The sequence below is a fragment of the Agelaius phoeniceus genome, chromosome 1 (genome assembly GCF_051311805.1).
Source record: "Agelaius phoeniceus isolate bAgePho1 chromosome 1, bAgePho1.hap1, whole genome shotgun sequence".
Lineage (NCBI taxonomy): Eukaryota > Metazoa > Chordata > Aves > Passeriformes > Icteridae > Agelaius > Agelaius phoeniceus.
The window spans coordinates 28,006,110-28,033,682 of record NC_135265.1 but is presented as its reverse complement, the minus strand read 5'-3'; the positions used below and the strand labels follow the sequence as shown (position 1 = coordinate 28,033,682).

Below are 27,573 nucleotides of genomic sequence, written 5' to 3'. Positions count from 1 at the left end.
AGACTCTAAACCCTCATCCATGTCATCAATAAAAATATTGAACAGAACTGGCCCCAGCACAGACCCCTGAGGGACACCCCTGGTGACTGGCTGCCAGCTGGATGCAGCACCATTCACCACCACTCTCTGGGCCCGGCCATCCAGCCAGTTCCTAACCCAGCACAGAGTGCTCCTGTCCAAGCCACGGGCTGCCAGCTTGTCTAGGAGTGTGCTGTGGGAGACAGTGTCAAAGGCCTTGCTGAAATCCAAATAAACAACATCTACAGCCTTCCCTGCATCCACTAGGAGGGTTACCTGGTCATAAAAGGTGACCAGGTTGGTCAAACATGACCTACCCCTCCTAAACCCATGCTGACTGGGTCTGATACCCTGGCGATCCTGTAAATTCTGTGTGATGGCACTTAATATAAACTGTTCCATTATCTTGCCAGGTACTGAGGTCAGGCTGACTGGTCTATAATTACCAGGATCCTCCTTTGCACCCTTTTTGTGAATGGGTATCACATTGGCCAGCTTCCAGTCATCTGGAACCTCACCAGTGAGCCAGGATATATTATATATAATATATATATAATATATATAATATATTGAAGTGAGAAGCTACACTTACTTTCCTCCAGGAAAGAACTTCCATTGTGCATCACACGGGCCACACAGGAAGTGACAACAGTGGCTTATGTGACATAGCACCATGCCACATCGTGGATATTTCAAAGCAACACAGTCAAAGCCAGATAGTGCACACAGGTTCACTGAAGCTCACTGACATCAGTACAACCATCAAAATCCTCAGAAGATGGGAAACAGCCCTAAACTTGAACTTTTTCCTCTTTTCCCACCTAAAGCTCACTTAATTCTGATTTTCCAATCAATTTTCCACTCTCTTCCTCTATAAAAAAAATAAATTATGATTTAAAGCACGTCTTGAAGGCGAAAACAAAGCTCTTCTTTCCTCTTAGAATATAACAAGTTGTTTAAAGCTCCAATAACATTTTAAAGGAGGCAAATATAACAACATGTTAATTTCAAATTGAATTTATAAAAATTAAATTTGAATTTACAAATATTAAATATTTTATTGTAGAAGCTGTTAAAGAAAAACAATGTGTCTCATAAAATATACAGTAGCTATAATTTAATTGCTTCTTCCTAGCCTATCAACTTTAAAAATTGTTTCAGATTTTTTAAATAAAAAAGAATGAAGCATTATTTAAGAAAATATTTTTTTCTCTTTGTAAGAATGCATATCTAACTTATCTGTCTTCAGAAAATGAATACAAATTTGTACACAAGTGATTCTAAATGCCACTGCCTTCCTGCTTTCAATGCTGCTATTTTTCCAGAGAATATATCCACAGATCAATGACCCTTTCATGTGATCTGGAAATGCCAAAGAATAATACCTCAGGGAAAATACTGTTTTCACTTGAGTTAAAATATTAATTTTTACAACAGAAAGAAAGCAGAAATCCTAAAATTTTTGAGAATGGCATCTAGAAAATGTATAGACCTGGCAAATTTAAAAAAAAGAAGGAATAGAGTAATTGTTCACAGAAAATAATGTCAAAAAAAAGCCACTGTAATATTAATGAATCTCACAGATTAATAAACTGCTCATTTGGCAGCAATCACTGTAGCACATTTTTGCATGTTTGGCCATTTTACCTTACTGTTTATTAATTGCATCTACTTGGAATTGATGATCTCCAGGGTACTTATCAGTGCTTATCAAGACTGATGAATGCATCCCAGATGTTGGAGTCATGTGGAGGGTCTATCCATGCACAGATCTGTGCTGAAACCCTGAATGTTTTCCTGCAGTGAACTTGCAGGCACTCCTGACAACAGAAATGCAGCTGACAGAGTAAATTCCAGGAGTGTCTCTCCTTTCCCCTCTATCACTGCATGAGAAAGACATTCTTATGCTGATGTGTGAGAATGTACAGCTGATGGGGTATTGTTTGCTGCTCTAGGGGTCTTTAAATTCTTTTCTCTACCCCAAAGGAGGCTTCAGTATCAGATTATAACACTTAATGAACTTCGATGTTGTGCTTTTCTCTGGGGTCCATGTGTAGACAGGATTTCTGAATTCAATTTTTTGGGTATTGGGGAAAAAACCTCACAACAGTTATTTTCTAAATTTTTAGCACGCTTTTAAAATCTCTTTTAGAAATATGGATGAATGTCAGGCAATAAAGGAGAAAACTGCAGGGATTTTAATGGCATCTGCTTTACTTATTACACAATAGATATTTTAGTCATCCATATATAAAGTATCTTTGTGAAACCCTTTAAAACATGATTTCAAACCAATGAATGCCATTTTCTATTTGCCTTTAATTTCCTCTCAATAGTAAGTTCATCAGAGTGTAACAATTAACTAACTTAATTAAGCTAACTTAATTATGTTCTTTCATAGGTCAATATGTAGAGCTACTCAGATTAATAGCAGAGCTTGTAAAGTTAATCTTCTTGTATAATGCAAATGATGCCCACTCATGTATTAAATACCTTCCTGAGTAACAGATGATATAGGACTGAATGTACTTTAAAGAAGGACAGAGACTGTGAAAAGGTTAAATAAAAAAATGTCTTGGATTTGTGGAAATTTTGAACAGATCTAATTCATTTTTTAAATTAATAATGTTCCTCTAAGAAGAACCCTCATTTCATAAGGCCATTTAACGCTTAAATATACATAAATAAATTCTGACTTCAAAAGCAGAACTGCATGACAGCATTTTCCAGCCATCTTGCGACCTTTATATTTAGTTATTAAGAAGATTACATAAAACAGTCATGTGAAGAGATTAGCAGAAAAATATGAATTCCTAACTCCAGAGCATTTACATGCTTAACTGTATTTCCCAGTTTATTTTACAGAGGAACCACTTCAGTAGTCAAAGGTATTATGTTCCTTTTCTCTATTCATTATTAATTCACTTTTAACACAGTTAGACTCTAAGGCTCTTTAGGCATGTGGCTTACCACTTTTGTTCTGAAATATTAATGGAAACTACAGTAACAATAATAATTACTTGTAGAAGCATGAAAAGTAAAATCAAACAAATCTCTTGAGTGCCAAATGATCTGAAAATGTGACTCAACTCCCTTGTTTCGATAAATGAGTCTGATGACTGGAAGACACACTATGACAAGAAGAGTTGGATTATGGGCCAAATCACCCATAAGTAATTCTACAAGGAACCAAATATCAGTCTTTTCTACAATGAATCTGACTTAGATCCAGAAAATATTCAAGATGCATTTCAATCCCAGGTCTGTAATCTGCTGCAACTCTTCTGCTGTCACTCAGAGAAAACAAAGAGGAGGAGTGCAATAAACATTATGGAATAAACACCTCCAGAATGTTTACTATGAAGGAGCATAAAGGAAAAGACCCCAGAAGTATGAAAATCACCACTGCTCAGAAGCTTTACAACCAGAAAGAAGTACGAAGAAATGCACTGGAGGGATCCATCCTATGTCTACCAGGATATGGATGACACAGATGATCCAATATGTTTCCTTCTCTTTGTTAAAATATGCCATGGTTTTTTTGGTTTTTTCTTTGTGGTGTTTTGTCTGTTTGCAAATCTCAGTATAGCAGCAGGTTCAGAGTACAAAATCACATTCCAGTATCAGTACTGATATAAAGGGGAATTATTTACCGACGATACAAAATAACTAGTGTATTATCACTTATGATTTTTTATCAGGAAACAGACTGTTAGGTCCATACAGCATGGACATTTACAATTATTTTTCTGAGTGGGGAAGTTCCTCAGAAGTTAAACAAAAAAAATTAGTGGTCAAGACTAAATATGAGTCCAACTCACCCTATGTCAGTCACTAGATTTTTTTTTAATAGGTCAGAAAGAATGCATTTATAGCAACAACTGTCTGACACAAATTTTGTATTAAATGCATTCAAGCCAGCAGCTACACAGAATAAAGGGAATTATGGTTAGGCCTATGAAATTTAGAAAAGAATGCACAGGCTTTTCACAAGTGCAAGCATAACAGCTGTACATTTATACAAACAGATAGATATACAAATATCTTTTCTCTTATACATTCTTGTGTTCTCTAAGAGTGTAAATCATATCTCTACTTCTTAATGGGGCTTATTCTTCATGATGATTATTTTCTGAAATGAATTATGTCAGTGATGGAAATTTAGTTATTTAATAGTCTAATAACAGCAGATGGAAAAAATTATCACATGAACATTATTACAAACTTTCCCATGGAATTACTTTCAATTCAATAATTTCAGAACATGATAGATCATACTTTGTTTAAAAAGTAAAAACCTCAGTGTAATAAAATACTGTAAGGATGGACTGACTGGACACACTGCTGATGAAATTTATAATAGCTTTGGGTTAAAAAAAAAATTCTTTTTGTACTAACTTGAAATGGAAAAGGGACTTGTTGGGAAAGGTTTTAGCCCAAGATCAAGGAAGGAGGTTAAATCAGGAAACAAAAGACAGTATCAGCAGCCAATTGTATTAACAGAAATCAAGCAACATTTCCTTCCCTTGTATAGGAAATAATGCAGTTAAAACTGAATTATATGATCCTTTTAGGATGCTTGTACAATACTTAGAACTAATAGCAGATGCCTTAAGTGTGTGACACATCTTTTTCTATCAAACAAATCACTATACCTTAGCTGTACATTACTTATGGAAAAATGTCTGTGTTCTATCCAGATAAACTGGAAGCACTGAATGTCTAATAGTTCAGAACCAAGTTAGAGTGTACCTATCTTAATCCTTCCTTAGCTAAGAACCACAACGATTTGCACAGCTTTTATAGTTTGAATCCAGCACCCAAAAAGCACCACAGACACATAACTATTTAAGTTCATATGCTATGAATATATCATTTATATTTTACCCTAAAGTGTTCCATGCCTTTTTTTTTTTCTTTTTTTTTTTTTTTGGTAAGGGTTTGTTGGTTGTTGAATTCATTTTTCTATCCAAGAGAAAGGATAGGACAGCTTTTCCTCTGTATCTGTAGTGTTCTGGCAATGCAGGCATTCAGAAAGATCAGCTGTTAGCCTCTAGGCTTACACTATTAAAACATGATTAATTAATTTGCCACAGGATTGGCAAAGGAAATTAATACACATAACTCATGTACTTCTGTTTTACTTCTAATTAAACAAGAGAATATGCCTCTTATGAGACTCACATTTAAGGGAACTGTCAAAACTAGTATTTTCTACTTAGATAACAAACCACTGACACCATCATCCCCCACGGATTAAAGGGCTGCTTATGAGAAATGGTATCAAGAAGACAAAGCTGACCCATCTTGCTCCTTAGACACATGAAAAAAGCAAAGTAAAACTACTTCAGCAACAAATCTCTACTTTCTTCAGCATCTCTGTATATCCACCAGAAACCAATGTAAATATATGTACCAATGCAACTGCCAGATGCAAAGTGAAGCTGACCACAGAAAACAGAATAAGGGTCATGAAAGCTGATACACCAACCTTTCAACTTTATTGACCAATTGCAGTGTTATTCAAGGAAGTGCATTTGTGCATTTCAAATATTTTAAAAGCTCTGCATCTTAGATAATCACATCCAGAGAATTTCCTTTCATCCATTCATGGTAAAGAATGTGTAGTATCAGAGAAAAAAAATCACTGTAACAGTGATGTAATTCTGAATTTTGAAAGTCTTGTGGGAACAAAAATCCTATCTTAAGCACTATTATTGAAGGAAAACTGCTGAAACTATATAAACTGCTTGGAAGGTCTAACGAAATTACACTGAAATTAGGATGAGACACATCTATCTCCTACCAAATGCACTGAATCCTTCTTTCAACGACACTTTTCAAATCCAATTCTTAAAACCCCCCATAAATATATACAATATTAAATATCAATCACAGCCTTATTTTAGGATGGATACTAATTAAAATTATTCAAGCATTCAAATCCATACAACTTAAATTTTAGAGAGGCTTGCACAGCTTTTGGTTTGGAAAGAGACAATAAAATAGCTTTCTAACTTTAAAGTCAGCTGAGTTACTTTATAACACAAGAGATTTCTGCATGTGAAATACACTGATGAATACACACACTTTCCTGAATCACTAACAGATGATTCAGAACACCAATGAAATTCACAGAAAATTCACAACTGTCTAGATCCTGATCCAACATAGAATGAAATCTAACTTTGGAGCATCAAAAGTGGCTGGGAAGAAGGGCAGCAGTAAGAGGAGTGGATGCCATTCTGCCTTGCTGTTGAGGAGAACTCAATATTTGACCATCATTTCTATTAGGAGGAATGACTAGACAACAAAACAAGACCTCATTTGAGTGATTAAATTACATCCCACAAATACCATCCTACTGATGACACAAGTAACTGAGTGTATGATTCAGACTGTTGTATCTGAGAGGAAATCAAACTGTAAGCAGGAAAAAAAAAGTGCTTTATTCAAATTAATGTGGCAGCTCATGGGATTTTCCATACTTTCTCCTACTACAAGTTGTGTGTCCTCACATTTGCAAGCCCAAGACTCTTTTTGAACACCACTTTCCACAACCTTCTCAAATTTTCTCCACCTTCCTGAAACCCTTTGCTGTTAGCCACCTTGCCTTCTTTACTCTTTTCTCATATTTCTCTATTCCACAGCTGCCTTTGAGCTTTTCTTTAACAACTCTCACCAATGCTGAATTCAGATGAGTCATAAATTACACAAATAATACACCAGTCAGTAGTCAATTCCACATATTAACTCATTAAGCAGATATTGAAAGATGTACCAGAAGACTTCAACAAAAATAAAAATAAAAAGCCATTAGCTTAATTCAAGCTCTGCAAACACTTTTTGGACCTCTTTTTTAGGGTGTAATTCACAAATGTATGTTTATCATGCTGACTTACCATCAGTGACTTAGATGGTTTGTTTCATGATGGGTTCTGAATTTGGAAATTCAGCATACTGCTGCTCCCCTCTCAAGGTTCCCTGCAAATCCAACCACAGAACTCCTTCTGATTCACCTCTCCCTCTATTGTACAAACTGCAGTAAATATGATTGGAGAAAGTCTCATTCCCTTATAAACCACATGATCCCACATTCAGTAAAACAGCTTCAACAGGAGCTATTACTGAACTGTTTGTAAAATTTGAAAGGTGTATTTCCATCTTTTGATTCCCTGAAGCTCCCTCTCCCCCACAGCTGAGCTCCTTTTATTCCATAAAAGCAAAAACTGTACACCCATCTTCCTGTTAGTCACCTTTTACCAACTAACCATATTTCATTCCTCTTTCTGCAGGACTTTTCCTCTCTTTTTATTTTTAATCACCATCTGTGCTCTGAATTTTAATTTCTCCAGTGGAGTGAGGTAAATTGACAGAGCTGAGAATTGAGAGGCAGATCCCATGTCTCTCCATAGACCGAGGTTCCTTTGGTACTCAGGAATACACAAAGAAGTATTACTAAAAGCTTGTACTACTCTGTCCTCAGGACTGCTTAGATGTGATAATCTGACTTTCTATCTGGGAATATGCAGTGATATCACAAAATAAGTGAATCTACTCGGTCTTATTCCAGAAGACACTCTTAAGAATTCTCCTGGCTTCACACTCTGGACCTTCCCTCTTCTTCAGACAAAGTGACAAGACTATCAGAGAAATGAAGATATTTATCTAAAGGCTGCACTAAACTAATAAATGGCATTTTTTTCCTATGACTAGCACTTCATACTCTCCTGTGAAAATTACAGTCAAAAGAAATCTCAGAAAAAACCCAGCTAAGACTAGTCTTTATACAGCTGGAACTTGATGTATTTTGAATAGTAATAATACCAACTAAACTGTTTGAATAAGCCAAGATTAAGTGTTAAGGTTACTACAAAGGTAGGACTTCCCTCTCACAGGAAAGGTTAATTTAGGGATAATAATGGTTCTCTGGGAACATGATTGCCCCCATGAAATGAAGTTATGAGTCTGAATTCCACAGATAACCTCTCTTCCAGCTATAGTGTACTATGACAGGGATGCACAGCAGGGACAGAAAACACCCTGAGTCATTAGCTGCCCTATGGAACTACCTTACAAGCACCTTTGCTTACAATAACAGGAAGTATGAACTCATGACTACATCACTACTACTACATCATCACTTTTTGAAACCAAGAGAACAAAGAAAGGCCCAATCTCAGGAAGAATCTTTCCTTCGCACAAGCCAGAAGTAAGACATATTTAAATTCTGTGAAGGATGATAGTTTATATCCACCTACAGATCAATGTACAGATTCTATTTCTGACTCTCCGGAGTAATGACATTTATTTAGCCAGAATCTAACAGGGCTCCTAACAAATCTCATGGAGAATCTAACAATTCTCCATGGCATGACAGATAGGAACAATTAAAAAAAAAAAAAATTCCTAATTGCTGACAGTAAGAAACAGTATTTAAAAAGTAGCATATATTATGGAATATTCTTGTAGGTACCATTAATAATAATCCTGAGTTTTACCTTGGTCTTGCACACTATTTATATGGGAGTATAAGACTGAGCTGTAGCTTTGAAAAGTCTCTGTTATTAGTAGTACAACAATAGGCATGAAAAACAGAGGCAAATGTGTACTCCCCACCAGTTAATCTTGGAAAAAAACAGACACAGAATGTCCTACCTCTTCTGGACGTTTCTGTGCCACCGATATCAGCTCTTCAGAGCTACTTCTTGAGGTAGAGGGTACCACGTTACCTGGGGCCTCTGAGACCACCTCATTTGACGGCTCGGAGTCCTGAGGGCAACAGACACAAACAGACCCCTCAGCAGCGTGTTGATGTGGCACGCCAAAAAAATGAGACTTCCCAGAGGAACTGTGCTTTAAGCACAGCTGAGGTCTGAAATTCTGTTCTTTTTATTCTGGGCAACTTCTTTTGCCCGAGTCAAAAGCATCTGTCATAAATTTCTTTTGAGATAATATTATTTTCTTCATAGAGCACTTTAAGATTTATTAATTAGTTACAGCATTTCAGAATTGCAAAGTTCTGAATAAGCATGGTTTTTTTACCCATACCTACCCCTGTTCCTGAACTGCAAGGAAGGGAATATTACATTTTGTCCACTTATGGCAGATGGATGCTTCTGCAAAACAGCTGGAGCCATGTTAGAAATGCCCCCAACAAATGTATTTTACCAGTCATTGCAAACCAATATAGCACACAACCTGGTAAAGTTGAAGAAGTTAGTAGAGTTTGCTATCTTTTAGTAAATTTAACATTACAGTAAAATAAATAAAAATTCTTAAGTAATTTACATTTTATTTTCCAAATTGGCTTGATTTTGCCACACAACATGACTGAATCATTCAAAATAAAAAACACTTTAATACCTTCACTGCTTCACACAGAGGTTTTGATAACAGCATAGTTTGAGATATTTTAATGCAGAGAAAAAATCCATTAGTCAGTACAATCTCTACTGTGCTTGTAATGCTCATTACAGAAGGTATTTTAGATGTCATCGCTTAGCAAGCAGAGTATGTGCTTTTGATATATCGCTTTCTTTCTACATTCACTAATTGCAAGGAAATCAAGATTATACTTTTGGAAACTGCAAGCTGCAGAGCTCATTATTAAGTTTTCAAACATAACAACCTGTAAGAAGTAAATTAAAATTTCATAATGATAATATTCAGCAATTGCAGTTTAGCCCATTGCATAGAAAGGGAAAAAGTGAGCACTGGTCCAACAACCATTACTGAATCACACAGAGAATCACATCTGGTGACACCAGACACTGTAAAAGAATTAACACACGGAGGGAGTTCCCAAAGACTATAAAGTGGAAAAACTACTTCTGTGCTTAAATATTTCTAATAAAGATTTTTTTACACCTTTCTCATTGTATCACCTCTCTGAGACTTAGAAAAAGGATACTCTGGGCCATTTTGTGCCATGACACTTTAAAATTCAGGTTTGGTATGAGTAAGATATTTTAGGAAAAAAATAGCTTTTAGTGAAGACTAAAGAATGCCATCAATTAAAATGTTAACAGTGAAGTCCAACTGCCATTGCACTGAACTGTTTTATGGGCATAATGCTGGATCTGTGGAACAAAAGAAAAAATGAGGTATCTTGGAAGAATATCTGCCAAAGAGAGTGAGCTGCAAGAAGAAACATCTCTGGCATTCTGATAATAAAAGTCTGATTTTCCCCTATATATATACACCATTTTCCCCTATATATATATATCATGCTATATATGCTATATATGCAATCAAAAGGAAATTTACATCATGTTTATCTTGACAGCTCACTGGTTTCCCTGGAGTTGTACAGGCAAACATCTCTCTCAAAGGCCACCTCAGTTTGGTCCCAGTGAACTCTGATGTTGAGGATATTTCTTCTTGTTTACTCAATTAGCCATGAGCTCACTCTGAGTATAGAACAGTACTGTTTTCTCCTTGAGAAAGTTAAATCAATGCCACTTATCAGCTCAATATGTTTCCAGAAGCTCTTCTGCGCTTCTTACAAAAACAAAAGTAACAAACACATCTGCTGGAAGAAAATGATACACTTGTCTGAATCCGTTGGTTCAGTGATTTTTCTCCTTCAATTCTGCTTGTATTTTGTACCTGTACAAGCTTTTATTATGATGCTATTATATGTGGCCAGATAATGGTGGTAACCATTTTCATTTACTTGCTTTTTTGAAGTAATAAACAGTGCTTTTCAAAAATTATCTGAGCAACTGCAATTTGGTAAGCTTACATTCCTGTTACATTTCTTTGTCTCAAGAAGTCCATGGATTCTTTTTTACATCAAATCTTGAGCATCTTCCTCTCCAGCAGCTTGGCCATCCTTCTCCTAAGAACCAGCTGGCTAATTTAATACGTCTATTTTTAGAAAGATAGATGAAAACCTAATTTACTTTATTATTCAGAAACCAATCCAAGCAAATATGCCTCCCTTCTCAATTGCTCTGGTTTTATTCTGTCTTTCCACATTGTTAGTTGGTCAGAGCATGGTGCTAATAATGCCAAGGTCCTGGGTTTGATCCCAGGTATGGGCCATTCACTTAAAGAGGTGAACTTGATGATCCTTGTGGGTCCCTTCCAATCCAGATTATTCTGCAATCTAAATATGCAACACAGGCAATCTATGTAGTTCTGAACCAGTTTGACAACATGTGAAATACATCTTTCAGAAAGAGACATATTCAGTAAGTGGAATGAGATCCTTTCATGGATGGTACCACAATAAAAATGCTCCAAGGTGCAAATGAGAACTTTTACAGAGCTGCTCCCAGGTGTGTTATGAATATGTGGCAAAGTGAGCAAAAGTTTTGGTTAGAAATCCTGGTAGTTGTATTCTGGCAAGAATACTGCTCTGAAAGAGTATTAGCAGCATTTACACCTGGAAAGGCAAAAAGCACTACCACTGACCTGAATTAATATTTTTTACCAGTGAAGTGTTAAAAGGAAAAATATACTTCAAAAATAATTTAAATTTACTGTCCTAAAGTCACTTTATTATTTTTTCAAGGTCTTGCATGATGAAAACAACGACAATGGCATTATCATTGATCTGTCAGCCTCAGCTGTAGTAGTGATGGACGTGGTGGTTTATGGACATATAATCACAGTAACTATTTTGGTACATGTCTTTCCTGGTGCTTAAGCCCTTCCCACTTCATTAACTCATTATTACATTTTCTAAACTACACAGGAAAAATCACAAATCTGCATTTTCAAGTCAGACAGATCAAAACATAGCTTTATAAGGGATCACAGTATTTAGTTATATTAATTAATGAATTATGGGGGAAAGCCATTAAATGGTAGTTCCAGCTTCCTTAAAATGTAGAAATATTTTGTGAAAATACAAGTGCATTATAAAAAAATAAATTCCAAATTCTCAGTAATCATTTTCTTCCTGAAAAATGCAGATTTTGATCAAAGCTCCTCAGAATACGAACCTTCTTGGACTTACAAAATCTTGAAGAGGAAATGAAATGTGTAGACATTTTGCTATGTTTATGCAAGAAAGATATCCCTGCTTTTAACAATGGCTCTTTTCCTGTGACCTAAATGCTCGTGCAGTCTAAGATAACACAACTGCATAGGCTTGATCAATCTCTTTTCTGCAAAAAATCATATTTTAATTATATGTTGACAGAAATACATAACAAATCAGATATTCTAGTCCTGGGATGGAATCTGCTTACGAGTTTTTGCAATATTCTGTTCTCTTCTTCCCTTCACTCCAATTGGTGTATTTACTTTTTGTATCTACCATACAGGAGCACACATTGTGCCTTCAGTTTTGTGCTTTTCTGTGCAGAAGGAACACTGACACAGTGTGCTGAAAAATCAATAATGCATACAGAACAGATGTGGATTTCATCTGCAAGCCACATGAAAGTGATAGATTTCAAAGGGAGATGTTTATATTTTATGCTATGCTGATGTTGTGGCTTAATTTAACAATTTCACTATTCTCACATTTTGCTTTTCAAAAACCAGACCTTTAATTCCAAATTGAGACACATATACAGGTATGCATGGTATTTGTAAATAGGATACAGATATGTATATACAAACATGTGTAGTCTGTATATACATATACAGTCAAAGCACACAGTGAACATCATGGTAGCAAAATGGTGTATTTACCAATCCATGTAACTGTCAGCACAGATAATGGCTTAACAAAATAGAAAATGAAAAGCCAGTGTATATTTTTATATTTTAAACTATGCATAAAATACTTTCCTAAAAAGCTCAAGAAATTCCATTTGAAACATGATGATGGAAAAATAGTGTCTTAAACAGTGATCACACCAGCCTAACAGCCACTACCTTTTCTGCTAATGCTTCTTTAGAACAAAACTAAAATAGGATTGAAACAAATCTTTTATAGATGATTTCAAGCTGACAGGTTTGAATACATTATGTTAACTCTGCATCGTTTTTCATATATCATCCTTTACCTTGGTCCAGTTGAGAATTACACAAGTCATAAATTAGCTTTAAACAAGTTTTGAATCAGCCTGGAACTAGTTTTCAAATTAAAGAGCCGTCAGTATATTACATCATACTGTCATTTTATTACCCCAATCAATTCTGTGTGGCCTGAGGTAGAAAGAAAATGGATGCTGTCTTCATTTGCAGAGGGTTTATCTCTCACACCAGGCTGTGAAAACATGACTGCAGTAATGAATTGGACACCAAAGTTACTAACAAAGACTTCCAACAGCAACAAAGTAGAAATACTTGTCCCCCTTTAGACTTACAGAAGCGAGGGGGAAAAAAGGCCTTTCTGAAGCATGAAGACAGCTTCTTACAGTTGAAGCACTATGGGATGAAATTAGCACATTTTTATTGAAGTGCTAAAGTGCTCACAGAGTGTCATTTCCAGCGCTGCACAGAAAAAGCCTTCCTGGGTCAGATACAGTGCCTTTCCAGCCCAGACCATGGAACATCACTCCAGCAGCTGAGCAACCACTCCTCCTGTTCTTATTCTCACACCCCAGGGGCATACTTTGAAAGTATTTGCAACATCTTAGCCAGAATTTCAGAAGATCTGCTGCAGACAAGATATCTGCTCCAGAGTTCACAGGTGGCCAAAGCAAATCCCCAGGGAGTAACACGAAGTTTATCTCAATCTACTCACATGCAAGATCAATCACTTTGCTGTTCCTCAGATTTTACCCTGTGTTAGTTAATGAAGCAAGAATATGGGCTTTAAACTTTTAAGTCATGCTCCACAGTTGTAAAATTTCCCTTTGTCTCTTATTATGCCTTTGTCATTCTTTTCATGCTGCTTTTATTCAACATCTGACAATATCCTCTCTTCTTCTGCCCTCTCCAAAGATAGGAAATTACAAATGCAACTTCTAACATTCATGTGCTAAACCTCCTATGCTGCCAGTCACAAAGGCAACACTGTTGTTATGTCCTTGGCTATTTTCTGTCTCTGGAGAAGGGGATGATGACTTCTGTGTTTATACACTGTTAACACAACAAGGTCTCTTTCTCAGCTCACTGTGAAACCACCTCAGTTCAAGCAATAAACCTTAAGCTGTCTCTAAAATTTCTGCCTTCTTTTAGAAATAGAAACAAAAGAAAAACCTTTTATAATTATCTGTTTTCCAAATATAGAAATTAAATTACATTCTTTAGCCTCACACTAGTTTTGCTTTTTTCTTCAAATTCCTTTTGCAATATGAAAGACTTAATAAAGGTAAAAGGTTTCCATTAAATACCCACCTGTTCCAATTTATTATCCCTTTATCTTCCAATAAACTACAGCGCTGACAAAGTATATTTGCATCTTTGAAATCTACTCAGCTTTCCAAGTGCAAAAGGCGAATTCCCACTTTAACTTTTGTTTTAAAATAAGCATGCTACTATTGTTAGTATTTTACTAGAAGTGTTTGATTAAACTATCAAGGAAACAGGGTCTTCTGTTTTCTCTGGATGCCTTCTTCAAATAGAAAAAAAAAATTACATACATTTAAAGATAGAAAGAGCACTCTTAAAATGTTTTTTTGTATCTATTCTTCTACCTTTATCACATGCAAATAGAAACAGAAAACAGAAGAACATTTTACTGTTTGAAAGCATTATCATTCACTGACCTCTGGAACCTGAATTAGTTTCCCCTTTCTAGCTCACATATTTTCTACATTTCCATTACTCAGTGTACTAATCCTACCTCTCGTGGGACTGAATTCTCCACCTTCTCAATCAAAGTCTCCTGGATTATTGTATTTCCTTTTTACTTTCTCACCATTCACTATTTCCTGACATTCAAAAGTTATTCTTTTAGCTACCCTTTCAATAGCTGTCTTTTCAGATCCCAGAAGTCTTTGAACTGTATTAAAAATTATCTCTTAAAATGCTGTAATTAATAAAACCACATTAGAATACAAAAAAGGGAATTAAACTTCTAATTATAGCCACTCTAAACACTAAACTCATCCTGTGTGTCTAAAATAAGGAATAGAACTTCTCTGTTATTGTCATGGATTAAAACTACTGACCACAGATATAGTACAGCTTAAACTATTGCCAAAAATTTCTGCATGAACATGTATGTCATCACCAGGAATTTTTGGAATTTCTTCACTAAAGGGAAAAACCCAATATCTATCTTTTTGTGTGTATGTGTGTTAAATGTCCTATATCTTGCATAATTTGGTAATTATCTGGTGCACCAGAGCAACAGATTTTATACGAATATCCTTTTGCAGGATATTAATATACTGGCAAGACTCCTGTATTATGCTACTATCAGTGCATGTAAGAGTAATTCAGTACTTTCTCCCTTTCTTTGTCCACACCTCTTCCTTCCTATGCATTGTTCTGCTATATTTTTTGTATTGTGAATTAGGTTACAGGCAGATACTATAGCCTAAAAAGTTACTTTTGTCCTCATTTTATACTTGACAGAGTTTATAGATATTACTTTATTTAGTTCAAAGAGCTTTTTATGACAGTACACACATAATTTATTACAGCTGGATCAGGATATTTCATTTTTCCTGTGCCTGTCTGGTACAGTTCTGATCTCTCCAATCTTTTTTTTTCCACCAATCAAAAAAAAAACAAAAAACAAAAAAAAAAAAAAACAAAAAAAACAAACAAAAAAAAACTCCCAAAACCAAACTCAGGAGTTGCAAAATAAATTCTCAAGCACAGCCCAAGCATCTAGAGCCACAGTAAATGTGGACTCTGATTTTGCTGCTGCTGTGTCTCACACAGGTGATGTGCAGTTCACACACTACAGGTGTATGTAATAGGTGTATGTAATATTCACTGGTACATGTTTACTGGGGTATTACTCTGGGTACATGTTTACTGTGTAGCTGTCTGTATGTTAGATGGTATTGCAACTACTGACTTCAACATATTTACAAAATTACACGGGCATTTTACACCCAGCATTTAAAACAAGACTTTCTAAAGAGCAGATGTACAAGGTCATCTGGTATCACTCCTGGAGAGCAGTGCTGCAGCTACAGTAACTCCATCAGTAAGGCCACATTTGGGGTTGCAGTTGTCTCCTTCCTTAACTAAAGTTTTATTCCTTCAGAAATGACCAGGGGCAGATCATAGCATCCATTCATGTAATCTCTCTAGAAGAAAGTTTTACCCAGCTGTATTTCTTTTCAAGCTATGTTTAAAATGCTCCAAAATTTCTGTGCTTTTGGATTACTGAGGCAGTGACAACTTGGGAGTAAGGTACAGAAGAATACTCACTTTCATCTCTTAGGGTCAAGCTGCACATTTGCACTATTTATGGTCAGAATAGTTTGCTTTAGTCTACTTCAGCAGCTTGGAAGAAAGCATACACAAAATTTGTTCACAATATTTGGCTAATTCTTAACTTGAATGAGAAGATTGAACACTTGAGAAGATCTCTGCTCCAAAAAGCAGCTGCTTTATTCTAACAAAAATAGAATGTAGCTCAAAAAAGGCTTTCTTTCAAGCATACAATCTTCAGATATTATGCATCAGCATGCAGAGTGTGTCTGTCAGATGTTGGAACAAAGCTTTAAATTGTACCATCTAACTTAATTCTCAAGACAGGGTCAGCACATTCATAGGGTTGTGGGGGGTTTTTTCATCTTTGAGAAGCCCTTTAAGTAATATTTATTTAGCTCCTCACATCTTCATCAGCACTGATTCTTGCTTTTCGACTCCTTGAAGTCCAGATTTCCCCAACATAATGCAAAACAGGGTTATATTAAAATGTGTGATCACCAAAAGAATTAGAAAATTGTCAAAGGCTACTTTTTAAATCAAGACTTTTCATCTCTCCCCACTTCCAGAATTTTCTTCCAGTAGCAAGATGAAATAGAAAAATAAAGGGAACAGAATAAAAATGAATAGAAAAGAAAGGGATTGCTCAGTACATTCTTTTTTGCAGTTTAAGTTTATGAAATAAGTTTTATAGGTCTCTAAATTAACTTTACATGTTTTTTCAGAGGTTTTCTATAAGCACTCTTCACTACTCCAGGGGGAAGTTCTCAGTGTGTCCTCCAAATCCCCCTTTCCACTTTGCTACAATCCTATTTCTTAATTCACCCCATTCTCCCCGGTAAGGGTTTCTGTGTATTTTCCAAGTGGAATTTTCTCATTCTTATGAATGTGTGTGTGCTTACAGCTCTCCTTTTATGCCAAGGGCACTTCTTGTAGTCCCATTGCTTTTGCTTTCATGCTTTTCTCACTCCTGTTCTTCCTGTCCCTCTCTCTTCTTAAAAACTACCATTGTTTATTTTCAACTGATAAAGCAGAAAAGCAAAACATTAATTCAAAGCTATAATAATATCTTTAAAAGAATGAATTAACAGTAGCTTTCTGTAAAAATGTTTCCTACACACTCCAAGATCTCTCTAATATCTGAATGTGCCAAATTAAAAAAAAGTAACCTTTACCTCCTTTGAGAAGCTTCAAACAAATGTCAGCAACACTATTTTGTGGGTGCCCTTGATTTTTTCATTCAGGCTAGTTACTAGAATAATTAAAGAAAATTTCCATTTAACTTTATACTAGTAAACAGAGATACATACTCTTATTAATTAAAGTAGCCAGCTAAAACACTAGGATATCTTATGCTGGCACACTGAGCTGCCCTGACAACAGGATGTTTACTACAAAAGGGAATGAACAGCCCAGTTGACACAGTTTAAGATGTGGCATTAATCAGCCATCTTTTGCTGAGCTCATAGGAATTGAAAGGTTACAACTACTGCTGCAGCTTTAAAGTACCCTCATAAAGGCCTGGAAATTCCTCATTCCTCCCTAATTAAGAACACTGCAAATGATACATGGAATGATGAGGCTAAATTCATACAAAATGTCAACTTTACTGCCTCATTCCTAGAAGCATATTTATATTTTTCCCTATGGTGTTTTTTTCTAGAGATTACTCCTACCAGACAAAAATCTTTTTTTTTTTTTCTCATCTGTACTAGAAAACATACAGCAAGTCCCTTATTCTTAAACATGGTTCCTTATCACTGTAGATCAGATGCTTTTGGTTAAAAGCATACAATGCTTATACAAATGGACAAATGATAAAATTTGATACTCTAGCAATATAGATCTGTGTATTAATTTTTAGGCTTTTGATCTTGAGACTACTAAAACAAGATTTCCACAAACTATCTTATCAAAATAGGAATAAAACAACTCTTTTAGCAGAGGAAACTGAAACAAAAATATACCTTCAATACCAGGAAACTGTGGTGTGACAGGAGCAGCTCTTTAGAGCAAAGCAGTTGGTGTTGAGGACCAGCCAGATGCAGAACACATATTTCAAAGATACAGCTAGTTTGGTCATGAAGACAGCATGCCCATTAGCAGTCAGAATACACCCTAGGCTTTAGTGCCCCTTGACAGAAACTCACTTTGCACACTCCTAAAACTACTCCATAATATGAAATTAAGCAGAGCCACTGGTGGCAACTGGGTGATTCCTTTCAAAAATGCATTTCTGACCTTAACCAAAATAAAATCCATCAAAGTCAACGTATCAGAATATAGGACCATTTAAGCTAGTAATAGGATTTTCCAAAATAACAGGGTATTTTAATTACCAGCTTTATTCAGAATTCAGCAGTGTTACCCTGGATCATCAACAGTCCCTTTCCTTCTCCTGAGATTCACTGGAAGCTCTCTGGGGTTTAAGAACTGCCCCCACTTTTTTCATTTTAATTTTTCCCAAATTAAAAGAGAAAATGTAAGAAAGACAGACATATTTTATGCCTTATTTTCAGACAATGGTTTGACTGCTGCCCTGAATTAACTGGTGAACACATCCCATATCATAGGGAATATCCCAGCTCACTTCCCTCCTCCTCTTCTTAAGAGGGTTCAAAATAATATCCCCAAGGGAATGCCTAAACCATTTTATTGTTCTTTAGTTGAAGTAGGTTGTTTTGCATGGAGGGATGAGTCAGTGGGTAAAATGATTCTTTGTCTATTAGCCAGAAGACAATATCTATTGTCTCCTGACTATTTTACTATTTTTATTTAAAGGAGCTCTTCAGTATCTGTCTATGCTATACCCAGAAAGCACATGAACAATCACAGGTCAATAGCTCATTCAGTGAGAAAATTATTAACAGATTAATAGACTACAGCTCCCAAATCTCAATCTTTTCTCATAATTATCTTTAAATGTTAAGATTCTTGAAGTTATCATTGCATGAAAACAAATATTTGAAAGACCTTCAAGAAATTTCTTCCCACCAGAAAGTTGCAAAACAAAGTTTTTATAACATCATTGTGTTCTGCAATTCTTCTGTTTTGTGCAATACTTTAAACTAAAAAAGCAGTGGAAATATTATGCAGTAGGAGAATGTGGTAGGGCAAATGCATATTCATGTGATACAAAATGTGCTTATAAATATTAGTACCTCCTATGTATCCTTATTTATTGCATTGGACTGGTTACAGATTTAATATTCATTATGTCAATGACTGTATCACTCTGCTGACACCCTTCTATTTCCAAAAATAAGCATGTGATGTACATACTCAAAGTACACTTGTGGGTACCTTCCATAGATAAGGAGTTATCTGGCTATTTTATCTTCTTTTTGACACTTTTCTTTGGCTATTTATATCAGATCTGAAAGGATACCATCTGCCTTTCTGTCTTCATGAGATTAGTAGCTAGAAAAAAATTTGATATCTACAGATTCCAAGGTTTTCCACATACAAAATCTTTTGGTAATGTTTGTCACAGCTGAAATATACTTAAGACTTTTCAAACACGCACAAAGATGTTTCAAACCACTGAACCAGATAATAATTTTCAACGGTTACCAAAGCCACATTTACTAAAAAATCTAAGATAAACTTAATTGCTACTAGAATATAACAATGCACTATACATTTTAAAGGTTTTGTGAAAATCTTTTCAAAAGCCATCTTAAAATTCCATGTAATAGTTGTGCATTTTCTTGGTAGAACTGATTGTAATGCTCTTGCAGTTATATTCCCACACAAGCTGTCTGCTGAGCCAATTTTAAGAGGATGGAACTTTTCTGCTACAGAATGCTAAAATCCAAGTGATGAGACACTCCTTTGCAGAGAAAGTGGCTGACACAGCACAAATTGGCAATATCCAGCTGTCTTCTGGGAAATGTGATTAAATGTGGCTACCACTAAGAGAACTCCTGTTTGAGAATGGCAACTGAACCTCAGTTCCACTATCTAACATGATGACAAAAAGCAAATCTTGACTGTACTAAAATCCATTACTTGCCTAGAATTTCGTAAAATGGCACTTTTTTTGGTTTTTCCCCCTCACTTTTCTCTTTCCTTGTTCAATATGATTAGATTTTGCCCAGGCAGCATTAGCAATTTATACTGATGAGTGACACATTGCTTAAAGTGACATATATGGCTACATTTCTTTGAAAGACTTGAAAATAAAATCAACCTTGAGAGTAAACATAAGCACTTAATTGGGTAACTATGATAATATGTTCAAATCTTATACATAGACTAACAATTAAAGATCTAAGTCTTCTTCTGTCATACAGAATATGATTACAGGTGATGTGCTAAAATAATTTGCAAGGTAATAAAGCTGGATTAATGAGGAATTAAAATATATAATTCTTCTTTAATTACATACCTTCTAGTTCTATGTAAAACATAAGACAAGAAATATATTCCTAGGTTAAGAAATTTATCTCAGAAATCTTGAAGAAACAGAACAGCACTTTGCAACATTAGGGTGCAACAGGATGCCACCAGCCTCCAGACATACCTTTGCACATCAGGAGTCCCTGTTTATGTCACTGCAAAGCACACACATTGCAATCTCCTGTTGACTGCTTAATTCTTGATGAATATTCAAATCAAACAAGATTACTCACAATGGAAATGTGGGGGTTTTGTTCATACTGCTCTCCTGGAAGCCTATCTCATCTAACCCAATAATTTAACCAAGACCCAAAAGGTTAAAAAATTCAAGTCACAAGCTTTTTAGTCATACTTTTTTCCAGACATTACCCAATTCAACACATTCTACTAACTAAGTATAACAATCTAAATTTCCAAACTGATTATTAACTGAAAGTAGTGATGATCAATTACAATTTATTGCTAAATTTGTTTATGGCTCCACTGTCAGCATGAAGTCCCTAATTATTAATACCCAAAGAGCTCCTTATTTTATGAACTCAAGAAGTAGGAAGAAAACTGGATTGACAAAGTAAATCTGAATGTACATCAGTGCTGTAAGCTATGATTCTTGGGAAGCTACCATGAAGCAACTGTAACACATAGGAATCTTCCTTTTGTGACTTCACTTGAAAAGGAATGTAAAATAGAGAAAATTTGTATTAAAAAGAGTATTTCCTGTCTTTTACATTTCAATATAGCATCTTCAATATGCAAAATTCACTGTCACAATGCTTCCCAATATTGTACATATCTAGAAATCAAATTTCACAAGCAAGAAAGAGAAAGCCTACAGTTCTGTAAGGTGAGAGTAACCTTGTTTATTTTGCCCTTCCTATACACCACTCCTCTTTCAACCTTCTCACATTCTTTGAGATTATGCATAGGTGCACAGCAAAGAGGATGTATAAAATCTTCCTGTTGTGCTGTGCTGCTAAGAGCTCAAATACTGGTTTTGTTTTTTTATTCTCTCATGCTGCGTTAGCATAAAACCACATTAGGTGGCTTTATTTCAAGTCATGACACTAGGTGATTTCTGGATTTTTCCCAACTGCAGCTAGCTCCCAGCAGAGATTTCTTGCCACTCAGTACTACAGCAACAGGCCACATAGGCTGTAATTTCATTTTGTCATGGCTTAGGAAGAGTAAGTCACGATTCAGCAGCAGAGCTATTACCCAGATAAACCATAACTGTAAGCAGATTTTCTTAGAAGCATAACCTAAAGAAGGTACAGAGTAGCAGCAGCATTTTGAACAGCTGCCTACGAAGAGATTTTGCTTCCTTATCCACTCACTGCCTTAGAGTAAGTAATATTTATTATACATAAACTAGAGCTTTAGTCATTTAAATATTAGATTGTGTATGTTTAGATTACATGCATTAAAAATGTACAACCTCTATACTGTTTATGATTTGTTTTCAGTATTATATTAAGTATTATATTAATTATATTAATCAGGCACCTCTTAAATGTTCCACTGGCAATTGGACTTGGGTGTGTATTTTAACCAAAGCAATAGTTAATGAACAAGTTTGTTTCTAATTTCAGCCATCCAGCTTTTTACTTCAGTAAAGTATTTTTCATCACAACAAAGCAAAATGATCAACACAACTTTTGAAAAGTAGAACTACCTCAGTCATAATTTGATTTGTATAATACAAAGCCTCATAAAAATAAATTTGCTTCATTTTTGTATTGTGTTTGTGTGGCAAGGTTTTGGCAGCAGGGCGGGGGGCTGCAGGAGTGGATTCTGTGACAAGCTGTGAGAATCTTCTCCTCCATCTGATGGAGCCAACACCACCTGGCTCTGAGAGGGACCCACTGCTGGTCAAGGCTGGGCCCATCAGCAACAGTGGTGATGCCTCAAGGATAATGTACTTAAGAAGCAGGAAAAACCTGCACAACAGCACCTGGAGAAAGGAGTGAGAAGAACAACATGCAGACACCAAAGTCAGTGCAGAATGAGGGGTGGGAGGTGCTCCAGGTGCCTGAGCTGGATTCCCCTGCAGCCCATGGTGCAGCCCATGGTGAGACAGCTGTGCCCCCGCAGCCCATGGAGAGCCATGGGGATGCAGAGATCCACCCACAGCCCATGGAGGGTCACAGGCATGCAGAGATCCACCCACAGCCCATGGAGGGTCACAGGCATGCAGAGATCCACTCGCAGCCCATGGAGAGCCATGGGGGACGCAGAGATCCACCCACAGCCCATGGAGGGTCACAGGGATGCAGAGATCCACCCACAGCCCATGGAGGGTCACAGGGATGCAGAGATCCACCCAGAGCCCATGGAGGGGCCCACACCAGAGCAGGTGGATGCCCAAAGAAGGCTGTGATCCTGTGGGAAGTCTGTGCTGGATCAGGCTCCTGGCAGGAGCTGTGTCCCCGTGGAGAGAGGAGCCCGCTCTGGAGCAGGTGTGCTGGCAGGACTTAGGGAGCCACTGGAGCAGTCTGACCCTGAAGGACTGCACCCCGTGGAGAGGGACACAAGCTGGATGGAGCAGCTTGTGAAGAACTACTGCTCTCACGCTAAGACAAAAGAACATTGTGCAAATTTTCAGCTTTGGAGAAAACTCTGTATTGCTGGGTTGTTTATGAAAAAGAGCAAATGAAGGTAAGCAGCAAGGGATTTCTTCCTTCTTCTCCATAACAAAAAATAGGGGGAAGAAAATGAACATATAGAGAAAAAAATTTTTGGACCAAGTGCCACTAAAATGACTCTTTTTCTTTTTCTTTTTTTTTTTTTTTCCAAAAAAGTGTAATTTAAAACTGCAGTGCATATTGAAATCTCAATTTTCTAAGAACATACCACAGGGAAAAGAGACTCTTAGCAGGTTTATTTTAACTGCTGTTTTTTTTTGTCAAAGTTTAATGCAAAAAAAAAAAAATTATGTATTTTACTTCGCACTCCTAATTGGCAATTTATTTTTACATTACTTTTTTGATCTATCCCAGTGTTATCTTTCAGAATCAGAAATCTGGTTTTGCATTTGAAACAATAATAATACATTTTAAAAAATAGCCCTATATTCCAATTTCTTCATTTTTCAAACATCTGGCTGGTATTAGCTGCACTACCATCCTTCAAAGAGAGATTTTTTCAGACAATGTTTTTTCATGTGGAAGACAATGCTATAATTGTATTTTTCATTTTCTGGCCATTTATTTAATACAGTTAAGCTGCACCCAAAAAGTACAAGCACTAGAAGCCGATGATGAGGATCTGGCAGTCAGCACCAGGAAATATTTGAACTGGTAAAATTGATTTTGATGCAGAGAAAAATTAAAATACTAAAAGTAACCATCTGTTCCACTAATACTTTCCAGTGCTTAACCATTTTTTTCTTTTTTTTTTTTTTTTGATGAAAACCTAAGCCTCCCACCTAGACAATGTGAATCTTCTGCCAACTAAGTGCATCTGAGGTTTTGGATTAATTTGGGGATTTACTACCAACTAACTTATTCACTATTCATAAATCAAGTCCCAACTTAAGTTAATTTCAAGGCTGATTATTTTTGGAACATTTTATGGTATAAATTATTCATTACATAGATGTATTGCACCTGTTTGCCAGAAAATAACAGAGGCTGTGCCAACTCATTTTTTTTAAAATATGATACCTGGGAAGCAAATATTAAAACACATTTGGCGATACTTCAGCCAGGTGATATTGCAATACACTAAAAGTTCACCCTTTTTTTTTACCATCTTGGTACTGAAACCCATTTCTGTGCTAAGTTCTTAAAACAGGGCATAAGTGGTGTAAGGACTTGTTAAATTTTCATATGGCCTTACAGATTTGGTTTATTTTCTCCTGTTCCATTTTATGGAAATCACTCCAGTGACAATGTTTTACTGCTCCTCACAAACCTAGGAAGACAACAATGACTTCAAAATAATCAAATATTATCCAGTTGCTATATTAAAAAACATCTTTCTTTCTAGGTCACACAAGAAACCAAAGTGCTAATTAAACTCTCCTCAAGAAACTTTAAAATATATAAATAAACACAAAAATGTCTAACTCTATCATTCTTTATGATCATATCATAACATAGATCATAATAGTCACATCTGTAGAAGACAAATACAGTTAGTGAATTTCACTATGTAATTTTTCTGTAAACTACCTTAAAATACTCCTAAGTTCTGGCTGAAAAATGTTGCATAGAAACTGAACATTTTTTCCCATTATATTATGTTCTGCTTGAAGCAGCAAGCAGATTTATTAGGAGTATTCTTTTATCATTTTTCAGCTGCAATGCTGGGTTCTATGATGGCAGTACGTTTGCTTCTATGTTCTGTCCTCAAAAGAAGGTGCAACAATCTCTGTGATTTAAGGTGACAAAACGAGGGCCATCCTCTGTCAGAATATGTAACTGAAGCAAGTCTGAATTAATTCAAAAAACTTGTATAGATTTTTTTTTCATATTTTTAAAATGTATTTTAGATATAACTATGTAAAATTGCATTGTAGTGAATGATAAAATAAGCACATGTAAAACATATTTAGGGCATGATTAAGCACTATATTACTACTGCATGCCAACTTCATCTGTTACATTGAAACAGGATTTTCTTGTGTATACATACACATTGTCTCCCACTTCAGCTCAGAGAATTCAGCATTTTTACAAGCTGGCCAAGGATCCAAATTGGGCAAGAATAAATGAGGAGAAAAAATTAGCAAACATTTGAAAATGTTAATTTTGCCTAGCACTCACAGCAGCTCTGAGGTGAGACAAAGATAAAATTCAATTTGTTGGTAACAACTCAACTACTTCAAACATAAGGTCAAACTCCTTTTTTTTTCCCCAGTTCTGATTGCTTTAGTTCTCATGCCTTACAAACCTTAAAGACAGACTTTCTCCTAATTCTCAACCCAAATTAATCCCTTTTAGTGACCCCCAACAGCTAAATCAGAAAAGGCAGGGATCTTATGAAAGAAAATTAAAAAATCATAGCATGAAGTGATTAAAGGCTGCAAAGTCACACATAGCCAAAAAAGCACTTAAAGCACTGCATGCCACCTCAACTTCAGTATTTCCTAAATTTTGGGAGGTTAATGTTATGTCTTTGGGTTCATTGTTTAATTTCATCACACTTGTGTGAAACTACATGTGTGAGGAAATGCTTCCCACGTTTGGGGAAAAGTCATAGTGAAAAAGATAAAATTCCATAAACCATACTGAGATTGGCACCTGCACAATGCAGGAGTACATCAGACACTTCTGCACTCCTCACAGACTTTCTTAATCACCAGCTTTGTTTCTGATTAGAATAAAATTCCATGGACTACAGGAATTGAAGTGTGCACTTCTTCTTTTCATCTGATCAAATTTAAAGGTTTGAAATACATTTAACATATTAAAAATTCTTTTAAACTTAAAATATTATTTCAAACATTTAATCATGTAATATTACAGTGTCCAAATACATTTGCATATTCACTGTGTGAAAGCAAAATATACCCAAAGAAATGCTTCTACCTGGCTAATAAGCAAAATCATCCATGATTTCTTTTGAACACAAAATGTGTACAAAAATATATTACTTGCCAGGTTTGGTGTGTTGTGTATTTGCAGTTCCAGAAAATATTTCCTGAGGGGTTTAGATGAGAATTCTGTGCTGACATGTATACTGACAATTTATTTCCACTGAAAAAATGCGGTACAGTAAAGAAATGAGATAAAAGGAAACTAAACAGAAGTCTAGAGATGAGGCAGCTGATCCTGCAGCACTCAAATAATGACCTGACACATACACCCTGCAGTGTTTTGCAAAACAGATTACATGCAAAGATGAGCAGATAGAAACTTAGCTAGCATGGTCAGTGTAACCACCATGATAATATGTTTAAACTCCTTACTGTCTTGGTCCTTGCTGAAGTTTAAAATTGGAGGACATATTTCAAACAGTATTTTTTCACTGGAAGGAAATAGAAAGAAGCCCACATCTAATAATAATGAGACCTCATAGTAAGATCTTACTGTACACAATTGAAAAAATGGTCACACCACATTTATTCTTACCAAATATTACCATGTCATGATATTGAATTAATTGGTTTACATTCTATTTATCTTCAATTCAACTAAAAGAAGTTGAAACAAGTGTCTATATTAAGCCTGAATGCCACTAATAAAAAATACCAGGAAAATAATGATTTACAGTGCTGTTTGGCAGTCCTGAAAGTGCACTGCAATCCCTTTGCAGGGTGAATGGACAGAGTTATAGAAATTGAGACCCGATAAGTTTATTTCAGCTTTCATGTGATATAACAAAATCTACAATGTTTTTGAGATGAGAGAGCTTGTCAGACCTTAGTAGTGAGCATCACCCATTCCAAAGAAGTGACAGCAAGTATTACCAGCAGAGAAGCTGTTGCCCTCATGCCCTACAGCAAAGACACTGTCTGTCTATTATTTGACAGGCAGGGTAATATGGGAATATGCTATGCTGGTGGAAAAACTGACACGATTGCTGGAGAGTCCTGCAACTAGGATGAGCAAAATGGAAGTAGCATGTCCAATGTCTGTGCTAGATAACAATTTAAATCACATGTTTATAACTGCTAAATTACATGCCTTGGAACTGCTGACACCTGCAAGTGCTTGGCAAAATCTGAAAATAAAATAGCATTATTTGCTGTGAGCAGAATGCAACTTTTCCTGAACATCTAAAACTGAACTTCATAATTAAGTAAAAACTAACAGCCATTATAAGCTCAGCACTATGACCTCTCTTGTTATTGAAACAGTGTCATTTACCTTCCAATTCTTTTTAAGGCCTCATAGTGCTAATGAAGATACATTGTTGGGGAATTTTAAAACGTGTATTATAAGTGATTTAAACTGAACCAAAACA

General features: G+C 35.8%; 1 protein-coding gene across 4 annotated transcripts in view; it reads right to left on the bottom strand.

Annotated features, from left to right (window-relative positions):
* The window catches only part of PHF14 (PHD finger protein 14), a 162,817-nt gene that overhangs the window by 26,373 nt on the left and 108,871 nt on the right, over positions 1-27,573 (bottom strand). For 2 of the 4 annotated variants that reach the window (XM_054643184.2, XM_054643177.2), the window contains one exon: positions 8,677-8,790. The exons of 1 other annotated variant lie outside the window; for it this stretch is intronic. In XM_054643184.2, coding sequence (XP_054499159.1) covers positions 8,677-8,790 — 114 coding nt within the window. Of the gene's footprint in view, positions 1-6,920; positions 7,003-8,676; positions 8,791-27,573 lie in introns of all 4 variants that reach the window. One more of the 4 variants, XM_077175386.1, reaches the window with a different exon arrangement.